Source organism: Lynx canadensis, chromosome D3, assembly GCF_007474595.2.
Source record: "Lynx canadensis isolate LIC74 chromosome D3, mLynCan4.pri.v2, whole genome shotgun sequence".
NCBI classification, from domain to species: domain Eukaryota; kingdom Metazoa; phylum Chordata; class Mammalia; order Carnivora; family Felidae; genus Lynx; species Lynx canadensis.
In genome coordinates, this window is record NC_044314.2 from 37,892,313 (window position 1) to 37,903,632 (window position 11,320).

At 43.4% G+C, this 11,320-nt stretch overlaps 1 protein-coding gene across 1 annotated transcript; it reads right to left on the bottom strand.

Moving 5' to 3' along the window:
- Positions 1–267: 267 nt before the first annotated feature.
- ZNF397 (zinc finger protein 397) lies at positions 268–9,429 on the bottom strand. The gene is made up of 4 exons (XM_036064319.1): positions 9,332–9,429; positions 7,571–8,064; positions 7,178–7,301; positions 268–3,942 (listed from the first exon to the last, which is right to left on the bottom strand). Exons 2-4 carry the CDS (start codon positions 7,982–7,984, stop codon positions 2,894–2,896), a joined length of 1,587 nt encoding a protein of 528 aa, XP_035920212.1. The 5' UTR covers positions 7,985–8,064; positions 9,332–9,429; the 3' UTR covers positions 268–2,893.
- Between the last annotated feature and the right edge of the window lie 1,891 nt (positions 9,430–11,320).

Genomic DNA, 11,320 nt, shown 5'->3' on the forward strand with positions numbered 1-11,320 from the left:
GATTTATAATTTACAGATGGCTTTTGTTGGTACACTAGTGTGAGATGGGTGTGTCTGCCACTGTCACTTAATGAGGACATCATGTGGGAGTTAACAAGTTAACCTCCCAGGACTTGGGAGGGACACAGATGCTACAGAAAGCATGTACTTTTCTTAGTATTTCTTGACTATCCTGGGCTTTCATTCCTTTTAACCTTTTTTTTTTTTTCTCTAAGTTTAAAAGTATTTATTGTAGAAGAGTTTGGAAGACACAGAAAATCACAAGAAAAAAATTAAATCATCTGTAATTTTATCACCAGCTAGCCGGTATAGCAGTCTGAGATTATTATTTCCAGTATTTTTAATGCATAAATATATTTTTACATGGAGTTCATAGTGTACATATTTTTACCCAAGATACGCTGCCATTTCTTTTGACATCAATCAACATCATTTTAACAGCTTTTAAGACTTTGTATACATTCATGATGTTTTCTGAAGCATACATTTACAGGTAGAATTTTAAAGTCACAAGGCAATGCTTAAGGCTTCTGGTATTGATTGCCAGAGACAGTATCTAGTCACATCTCACCAGCAGCACTGAACTCCCAGGTTCCCTGAATTCTCATTTGATGAGGGGGGAAAAAAGTGCCATCTCAACTCTTGCTTTAATACACATCTTGCAAGGCTGACCATTTGTCATCTGTTGGCATTTGTTCTTTTGTGATTTGCTTACTTAAGTACAATCTTTTCTACTGGGACTTTTTCATGGGGAGATTCTAGAGGTAAGTGGCTCCACAGAAAGGTTCTGGATTCCCATTGCCTGGGTTCAAAGTCCGACCTCACCACTTTTTAGCGATACTAACCCATGATCTTAAGCCTTCACTTCTTCATCTGCAAGATATGAGCTGTTGGAGAAAGATACATACATACAAAGCCCTCAGCAAAGTACCTATTATGTTTCTTACTGATAAATGTTAAGAACTCTCTTTATAAACAATCTCTCCCTTTTGTAATATGTTTTATCAATTCCTACTTAATAATTATCTTACCCTCTTCAGTTTGTTTGAGTCCTCATCTTGAGAGGAAACCTAAGAGTTGAATATGAATAGCTCTTACCATGTTACTTTGTTATCCTATCCCTTTGTCTTCACATTCTCTCTCCAAGCATGGGCATTTAGTCCACCTGCCATTCTTCCTGGTTATTACCTGCTCATCTACATATGCCCCAACAGGAGTGCTGTCTACTTATCCTCGTGAAAATTATTTTCTTATGCACAGGATTCCAGATTCCCACAGATTTCTGTTTTTGGTAAGGTGTGTTAGAACTCTTACCTGTTAGGTACTCTGACCACGACTTTCTGTTGCTCACTAACTTAGACACCTTTCTGCATTGCACTGAGAAGCACCAGTCAAGGGATACGTTTCCTGATGGGTTGTCAGAGGTGGTCTCTGGATGGACCATGACTGTTATGTCTACTTCCCTTTACCATTGTCCTTAACAAAATTCACAAGACTGAAATACTGCTGATATAAGACAAAACTGAACACGTGTGAGGTGCCTGTGAGGGGTCAGTCACTCGGCGACTGACGTTTTTTAGCACCTGAGCCAAGGGAGTACACTAGAAATGTGGGGGTGTAGCCCCAGAAACAAACGTGGTAGCCATAGCAACTTCTGACCCAGAGCCTTGGGAGTTAGGACGCAGACAGCAGCTCTGACAGTCTTAAGAACCAGGAGTCCTCTGTTTAGGAAAGGGAAGATTCAGGACTCCCAACAGATGCTTAACCTCTTAACCACTAGGCTAGGCTCTTTCTGACCCCACCCACCCCCAAGGTCTAGTTTAACCTACAGGCCAGGAAACTATAGTTATTAACCCTTTCCCCCAGCTCACACAAGCCCAAGACAGCTCCCTCTACCCTGTGGTCCAAGAACTCCAGGTTTTGTCCAGTAACAGAAGCTTCTCCACTGGCTCCTGTTTTACTACCAGCACTGCTCACCAGGTTGTGGCTACATCCATGCTTAACAGACATGACTCCACCCCAAAAGGAACTCAACAGGAATGCTCCACACATAACAGCCTTTTCATTTCTCAGATATGCCAGACATTCTTCCTGACCTTCGTCTATTGTTCCCTCTACTGGGCATATTGTTCCCTGGCCTGCCTGCCTACTTTCCTGGCTAACTTCTATTCATCCTTCATCGTTTTTCTCAGAAACTTTCCCTGATCCAAGGTTGAGTCAGGTACTCCTAATGCCCCACAGCAGTGATTATACCGTATCACTGCCTGTCTTCCTTGTCCATTAAACTGTACAGACTATCTTCTTTCCCACTGTATTCCTAGTGCCTGGCACAAAGCAGGCCCTCAAAAAATAGCTGTTGGATACATTAGTTTGGATTCTTTCACTACCTCATTTCTGGGCTGTCACAGGCTCAGTAAGTCACTGATGAACTATTTCCCCATCTGTCTTGCTGCCCTGTCATTGTTCTTAATTGGTCAGTAAATTTTTTGTATTCCTGAGACAAAACGTCCCTCATATTGTCCACACCATATCCCAAACCTGGTATGTGGACAATCAGGTGCAGTGACACAGCCTGGGTTGCTGTACCCTCTTTGTGACATTCTCGTGGAAAATGAGGTTTCAATGTTATATTCCCATTTTTCTTATCTCCTGAGTATTCCTAATAGTAAGAGAAAAGCTGGAAGCAGTGATTCTTCCATCTGCTGTTCTGATTAGTCACAGGAAAAGCTTTCAAAGGACAATTTGCAGTAGCATTGAGAAGTGCTGCTTTAAGTCAGAATGACTCAAGATCTGGTAGTTTACCAGTCTGGAGTCTTGTTCCAAAGTAAACCCTTTCAACTAACAAAGATGTAAATCTGACCAAAATATTTACAACATTCCTTGTATTCACAAGTTACTTTACAGTGTGGACTCTCTGATGGCGCATGAGGACTGATCTGTGCCTGAAAGCCTTCCCACATTCATTACATATATAAGCTTCATCCCCAGAATGGATTCTCTGATGCTGAACAAGGGCTGAGCTCCTTTTGAAAGTTTTGCCACATTCATTACACTGATAAGGTTCCTCTCCACTATGAATTCTCTGATGTCTGATGAGGTTTGAGCTCAGACTGAAAGCTTTTCCACACTCATTACATTCATAGGGTTTCTCCCCACTATGTATTCTCTGATGGGTTATCAGTTCTGAACTCTGCCTGAAAGCTTTTCCACATTCATTACATTCATAAGGTCTCTCTCCTGTATGAATTCGCTGGTGTCTAATAAGCTTTGAGCTTTGGCTAAAGGTTTTCCCACACTCATTACACTCATAGGGTTTCTCGCCAGTGTGAATTCTTTGATGTATAATGAGATATGAACTTTGACTAAATGCTTTGCCACATTCATTACATTTACAAGCTTTCTCACCAGTATGAATTTTGCGATGTCTAATGAGGGCTGAGCTCTGATTGAAGGCTTTCCCACATTCACTACATTCATATGCCTTCTCACCGCTGTGAATTCTCTGGTGAATAATAAGATATGACCTCAAACTAAAAGCCTTTCCACACTGGTTACATTTATAGGGCTTTTCTCCAGTATGGATTCTCTGATGTTGTGTTAGAGAGGAATGCTGCTTGAAGCTGTGCCCACATACATCACATCTATAAGGTCTCTCTTCTGTAGGAACTTTCTGATAAGTTATAGAGTTTGTACTTAGAATCAAGCTGCTTTGAGGCTCATGATGGTCTCTCTTTCCCAGAGATTTGTGTGTGAAGATTACTTGACTAAAGCTGTCCCCTTGGGAAGGGGATCGTCTTAACTTCTCCCCTGTAGCATTTCCTTGTTGCCACTCTAAATTGCTTTCAGGTTCACTAATTCCTCCAGATGAAGGTTCCTGGGGAAGTCCTTGTGACTTTTCTCCTGAAATGTCCTTCTTTGTTGCTGTTTCACTGTTCTCACAATCTGAAATGATAATAGCAAAAAACAGACTGTTTTATTTCTCCAGTCACTCTCAATACCTACTTTCCATGTGAGAGGAAATACAGGCTTCTCCTTACAAAAGAGGTCACTGTCCACATATATCTTTCTTTAACGGGCCATACTAGGGTCCCTCCCTCCTCCTTTCGAGTAACTAACGCCTATATCTACACTTTGAAGTTTATTCTTTCCTACTTCCTCTGAAACTTCAATTGATCAATTACCTACTATTCCTTTCCTATTATTTTCAACCTCTTTATCTGCTGACTCCCATTCATCACCATTTAAACAAGCCCAAATTTCTCATCTTTTTCTTTTTTTTAATTATTTTTTTTAACGTTTTTTATTTATTTTTGAGACAGAGAGACAGAGCATGAACGGGGGAGGGGCAGAGAGAGGGGAGACACAGAATCGGAAGCAGGCTCCAGGCTCTGGGCCATCAGCCCAGAGCCCGACGCGGGGCTCGAACTCACAGACTGCGAGATCGTGACCTGAGCTGAAGACCTGAGCTGAAGTCGGACGCTTAACTGACTGAGCCACCCAGGCGCCCCTCTCATCTTTTTCAAATCAAGCTCCTTGCCTACACATCTCCTTCATGCAACCTCACTTCCATTCGGTGTAAAGCTGATGCTGCTTCTTTTTATTTAAAGAGACAGAGACAGCGAGAGAGGGAGCACTTGCACACACATGACCATGAGCAGGGGAGAGGCAGTGGGAGAGGGAGAGAGAGAATCCCAGGCAGCCTACACGTTCAGAGCAGAGCCCCACGCAGGGCTCAATCTCATGAACTGCAAGATCATGACCTGAGCCGAAATCAAGAGTTGGATGCCCAGCCAACTGAGCCACCCAGGTGCCCACAGAGTAAAGCTTCTTGAAAGAGTTAGCCTTACTCATCTCTGTTCTGCAATCTGGTTTCTGCCTCACCTGTGCACCCCCTCCCCACCATGCTACTCTCATCAAGGTCACCAACGTCATAGATGCGTAATCCAGTAAATACTTTCTGGATCTTATTTAGTTGGCTTCCCTGTAGCATTGACACTGGGACCACACCTTCCTCTAGAGACATTTCTCTTCCGGTTATGTTAGCCTGATTTCTGGGGGCTGTTCCTTAGATTCAAGGTCAATCACTCAAACACAAGGTCCTTCAGGTGCTGTTCTGGGTTCTCATGTGCCCTCGCTCTACAAACTGTCTACCACCCAGGTTTCAATCACTACTTATGTTATAAGCTAATGTCTCCCCAGGTCCCCAGTTCTATCCCAGTTCTCCCTATTAAACTCTAGACTATCATATCCAGTGTTAACTGGGATATTACTTGTGAATATCTCACAAGCCCCCAAATGGCTAAACACATCATCAGATATATTTTTTTCCCTTATATTTTCGCATTTACATGAATAGCACCATCATTAACCAAGCTGTTCAAGACTAAAACCTGAGTATCATCCTCAACTCCTTTCCCACATTCTCCACTTTTAACCATGACCAGCTACTGCAATGCAACTTAAAATGCTGGTCAAGAGACAGCTTTGATTGTCCCCATCTCTCACTGTAATACATCTTAATTTATTCACTGTGGCCATTTAGATTACAGCAGTTTCTAACAGGACTCCACTCTCGCCTTCCTCTAATCCATTCTCCACTTTGCAGCTAGATTCTAAAGCACAAATCCAATCAACTACTCCCTTGTCCAAAACCTTTCAACTGTGCTCCACTGCACTCCTTCAAACTACTTAAGATGTCCCACAAGTTTTCACAACCTGGGTCTCCTTTTTCTCTCTGGTTATGTCTCACCATTTCTCCCCTATGAATTCTCTCAAGTTAAATTGAATCACCTGCAATTCCCAGAATGGGTTATATTTTCCCACCTTCAGGACTTTGTGGCCTTTGCTTGTGTGATATTATAATATAGGAAATATATATTTGGTCTTCATCCTCAGCTCCTGGCACAGAGCTTTAAAAACCCTTGCAACTTCTTTCCTAAGTGGTAGAGGTGAGAAGAGTGTCTTTTGTTACCCATAATAAGCCCCTATCAACCAGTACCTCAGTTTACGCTAGTGAGTTAACTCCTGGAGGGTAGGGGCTGGCTACCAAAGCAACCAACTATATGATTAGAAGGTTGGAACTTTCAGCTCTGCCTCCTGACCTCCAGGGAGAGGGGCTGGACATTCAGTTAACCAATGGCCAATGATCTAATCAACCATGCCTATGTAATGAAACTTCTATGAAAACCTTAAACAAAGCGGTTCAGAGAGCTTCCAGGATGATGAACACATCCAAGTGCCATGACAGTGGTGAACCTCTAACTCCCCAGGGACAGAAGCTCCTGTGCTCAGGACCCTTCTGAATCTTGCCTGAAGTACCTCTTCATATGGCTGTTCACCTGTGTCCTTTATAATAAACTGGTAATGGTAAACAAGGTGTTTTCCTGAGTTCTGTGAGCTATTACGGCAAACTATGAAACCCGAGGAGGTGGTCATGTGATGTCTGAATTGCAGCCAAATCGGAAAGAAGGGTGAGTAACCTGGGGATTCATTACAAGCGGAGGTGGCGGTGGGGAGGAAGGGAGGCAGCCTTGTGGGACTGAAACTTTAACCTGTGGGGTCAGCCCTAATTCTGGTGTGTCAGAATTAGTGTTGCTTAATGTGAAGGAAAACCCCCACACATCCAGTGTCAGAAGTGTGTGAGTAGAAAAAGTTTTTCCCTTTAGGATGGGAAAAACTCCCACCCTATTTACCTAGTTTTCTCCTTACTCATTGTTCAAATCTTAGCTCAGATGTCTCCTCCTCTGAGAAGTACTCCTTGAACCTCTAAGGTTGGGTTAGGTGTGTTCATATGTGCCCCCACAGTACCTAAAGCCCACTTTTATTCTAGAATTTACTATACTATATTGCAATTGCCTTTTCACTTGTCCACCCCATCTAGATGTAAAAGTTCCTTGAGGCAGAGACCCAGTGCCTACCACAGTAGCAGACATGTATTAGCACCCTATTAAGTTATATAACCAAGGAGTAAATGAATAAATGCCAGGGAAACTGACACAAGAAAGACTGACTGCACTTCCTGAGGGTTAGTAAATACAAAGCTGCTGAAGTGAATACCTCTGGTCCAGAGTAATAAAGGGGAGGCTCACATGTGGCATGTTTGTAAAATCCAATTAATTCTGTATCCTCAAAACCAGACGCCTGATAATAGTTCCCAGGTGAGTTTCTATTTTCTTACCACTTTTGGGGGAAAGGCAAGGTTCCCAGGGTTTCAGCTGTGTCTTTAAAGGTTGGAGTGGGATGTTTGTTAACTCCTGGGATGTTCCAAGACATGTCAGATCCTTCCATGGCACTGCTGGTCCCTGAAATCAGTTAAAACATGGTTAATTTTGTGAGAAACTCCCTAGGGAAAATGCTTAGTAAAAATCTGAAAGAGGTCAATGACATCCCCAGGGATGAGCAACAGGGGGAAAAAAAGACCTATTTAAGGACAGGGATAGGTATGGGCACAGTAGTCACTTCAAGGTATGGTTCAGTAGAGACAAATTTTCATCCCACTGCTATGAGGATGCTACATGCATCAGTCTGTAAATTTCTCTTCCCACAACATACCACATCTCCCTGTTCCCACCTGCTGCCCTGGATCATCAAATTCCCTCTCCAAATCTTCCAATAGGGTCACAGCTTCCTCGCCGCTTGTTGGGCTATGTTGCTGAACCCAGATCTGCAGCTCCTCAGGCAGGATGCTCAGGAACTGCTCCAGCACCAGCAGTTCCAGGATCTGCTCCTTCGTGTGCAACTCTGGCATGAGCCACTGATAGCAAAGCTCCTGGAGTCTGCCCAGAGCTTCCCGGGGTCCAGGTGTCTCCTGGTAGCAAAACTTCCTGAATTGCTGGCGAAACAACTCTTGGCAGGATCGGGTACTCGCACTCTGCTTAAACTTCTGACCCCAGGAAAAGCTTTCTTCTACTTTCACTAGTATTAGTTCTTGTTCCTGAGGATTCTGAGGTACCAGGGTTGAAACTGCTCTAGATTCCACAGCCATTTTGGCTTGAACAGCTTAGCCAAAAGCTCAGCACAACTGAGTACTGTACTTCACAGTTTCTTTGAGTAATTTCTTCTTGCCTGAAAGATACAAAAGCACTGTTAACTTAGCAGTGGGAAAAAAAAAACAACTCTAAGATTTATAATAAATATCAGTCATGCCAGTAATACATTGAAAGGGAAGAAGTTTGAGACTATAACTAAATAAACAATCAAGCAACAAACTAAAAGTCACTCATCCCATTTGTCTTCCATAGTGGAATTTCTACCACTAATGCCCTAAGAAATTATTTTAGAAGCAAAAGAATGCAATATTAACATGAATCACATACTGAGAAATTTCCTTTTCAATTTTCTTTCAATCCTGATGGTATAGGAAAAAAATCTTTGTCTGTAAAACTTGCAGAATTCCCTTTTTAATGAAGTATAAGCCTCAGACTTCCAAGGGTAACTGTATCTAGCTAGGATTTAATAATACTGGTTTTTAAAATTTTATTTTTAGTTACCCTCTAGCTATGGCAAATAATATTTTCATTTGCGGTAGTAACAACATTTTAAAAAATCATACTGAACAGAAGTTGATTTAAATAAAAACACTTTTTGGTAACTGCCATTTGATCAAATTTGGTTTTCAATGCATTTCTTCAACAAACACAGAGGCACTTACCATGGGCTCTGTCGTGAGCCAGGCTTAAGAATACAAAGGTTTTTGCTTGTGAGTAAATGAATCTACAGAGGAATTAACCAAGAAACGTTTGTTAAAACGTTTACTGTGTGTTCAAAAAGGTATCAATTGTCACGGAGACACAAAATCAGCAAAAACGTCAATCTCCGTTCTAAAACTTAGAATATACGAGAGAAAACATTTAGAGAAAAATACGGGAACAGATAATTATGTATTAAATTTTGTGATAGAGGTCACACATGACCTGATTCTAGGGATGGGTGAATATCCATAGGAGGGTATGCCCTTGAAACAGCAGGACAAATCAATTACAATTTGATCCTAACAGTACAAGTAACTTTAGAGATTAGAAGTATTTAGGCTAACATTTAGGTTTATTAAGCCAGCCCAGCCGCATTAGCGTGTATATGTTTGTATCCCGGTTAAACTTCAGCATTGGCGAAGTCACGGGGTGGGGGAGTAACTGCCCTCTCTGCTGGAAAGCAAGGGCCTAAGGTGGCCTCCTCTGGTCCCCAGGACGCTCAGAAACGCCGCCCGGACAAGGGGTCGCGACCCGGGGACGGACAGGCCGGGGAGCAGGGCTCGTTCACCATGCGCCCGCCGCCCGGGCGGCGGGCCCACCCCATCCCCGCCCTCCCTCCGCTCGGGGCCCGCGTCCCTCACCACGAAGCCCAGCAGCGGCCAGGGAGCAAGCCGCCGACTCCAAACGGCCAGCCACAAAGACCGGAAGTGCGCGCCCGCGGCCTTCCGCTCGCGCAACCTCGGGAGCCTCCGTGTATCCCGCCCCGTGCTCACAGGCAGCCAATCAGCGCCGTGGATCCTTCGTTCCCATCGCCTTCCCTCCGGCCGGGAGCCCCGCGGAGCGTCGAGGCCCGGGTGTGAATGAGTCGGCGGGCGGGCGTCTTTCTGAGAGGTTGCCTTACGAGGGAGGGCGCTGCTTCCAGCCTTGGCTGCCTCCTACCCTGACCTCTCACCGCCACCACTCCCTATCATCTCCCCTGCAGTTTTCCAGAAAAGTGTTAGGATTTTCTGTAATCCCAGTGCGTTTCCAGTATCTCCGACAAAAATAAACACGTGGATGAACAAGCCAGACAAAAAGTAACCATTTCTATTGCTCTTGCGTATGCATATCATTTTTGCCTTACAGCAGCTCTGTGCCGTGGCTTTATTATGCCCACTGTACAGCTATAGACAGTGCCCAAAGTCAAGCAGCGCGTGAACACAGACGCCCGAGTCCCCGTTGTTCAAGAAGACTGGCGTCCCAGACTCTGCGACTGTAACGGAGGGTTTTCCCATTTTTTCACTGGAACCCACCAGGCATTAAGACTTAGTGTTTACATTTTTCTTGGCCATTTAGTAGATGAAAAATGATGCTTCATGTTGTTTTAACTTAAGTTTCATTTGGGTTAGTGAATTTGGGATTAAGGTATTTCCCTCTCATGTTTATTGACCATTTATGGTTCTTGAAGGAAATGGCTCTTCCCATTTTTTAAATTGAGGTGTTACTATTTTTTTCTAAACTTGCAAGAATTTGTTTTACTTGCTAATGATATCAACTCTCAGTTTTTACAAACATTTTCTTTGTATTTATTTTTTGAATTTTGGCACAAGGTGATGCATAGTTCGAAATATCTTTTGCGAGCTAACACAATTAGGACGCACATATCTGGGGAAAAATAATTAGCTTTTAGTTCTTAATCATTGTGAACCAACTGGTAATTTTATCAATTAAGAGAATATTACCATATGTTTCAGTTATCTGTTCCTGCATAGATAAAACAGCAGGTGTTTTATTGCTCACAATTCTGTGGTCAGGAATTCAGGGAGGGCTTAGCAGAGATGGCTAGCTCATGCTTTACGGGGTGGCAGCCTGCATGGCTTAATGGAGATCAGAGGGTCCAGGAAGACTTCACTCACATTGCTGTGACCTTGGTGCTGGAGTTACTTGATTCTCCGTAAAACCTCTCTCCATGCAGTTTCTCATCATTCGGGAGCTTAGCCCAAGGAGTTTAGCACTTTATATGGTGCAGGGCTTCCAACAGAGTGAAGAAGAAAGGGAACAGGCTAGTTCTCTTAAGACTTAGGTTTGGAATTGGCATTACATTACTTCTGCGGTATTCTTTATTTTTTTTTAATGTTTATTTTTGTGAGAGAGAAACAGAGTGCCCGTGGGAGAGGGGCAGAGAGAGAGAGAGAGAGAGAGAGAGAGACAGAATCAGGAGCAGGTTCCAGGCTCTGAGCTGTCAGCACAGAGCCGGATGTGGGGTTTGAACTCAGGAGCCAAGAGATCTTGACCTGCGCTGAAGGTGGATGCATAACCAACTGAGCCACTGAGGCGTCCCACTTCTGCGGTATTCTGTTGGCAGAAGGACTACACTCATGGGAAGGGGAAATAGACTCCACCTTTTAACAGAAAGAGCAGCTTGAACATAGAAGGACATTACCCTTGAGTCCAGTCTACCACAATTACTTACATGGAGAAGTAGGAGTGGAACTTAGGAGTGAAACTGTTCAAAGAGAGAAGGAATGCTTTTAACTGCAGTAATAGAAAACCTTACTAAATGTCCTTACTGGTTAAGCCTTTTTATTATTCCACATAGCTCCATGTGTGAAGGTAAGGCCATCCCTGGGATTGGCTGTGAACCAACCAAA

Excerpts from the sequence above, each read along its gene's own strand:
- ZNF397 (XM_036064319.1), bottom strand. The coding sequence starts at position 7,984 with ATGGCTGTGGAATCTAGAGCAGTTTCAACCCTGGTACCTCAGAATCCT. Across the intron at positions 7,302-7,570 it reads TTGATGATCCAGGGCAGCAG|GGACCAGCAGTGCCATGGAA; the intron begins GTGGGAACAGGG and ends AACTGATTTCAG. Across the intron at positions 3,943-7,177 it reads TTGCCTTTCCCCCAAAAGTG|ATTGTGAGAACAGTGAAACA; the intron begins GTAAGAAAATAG and ends TTATCATTTCAG.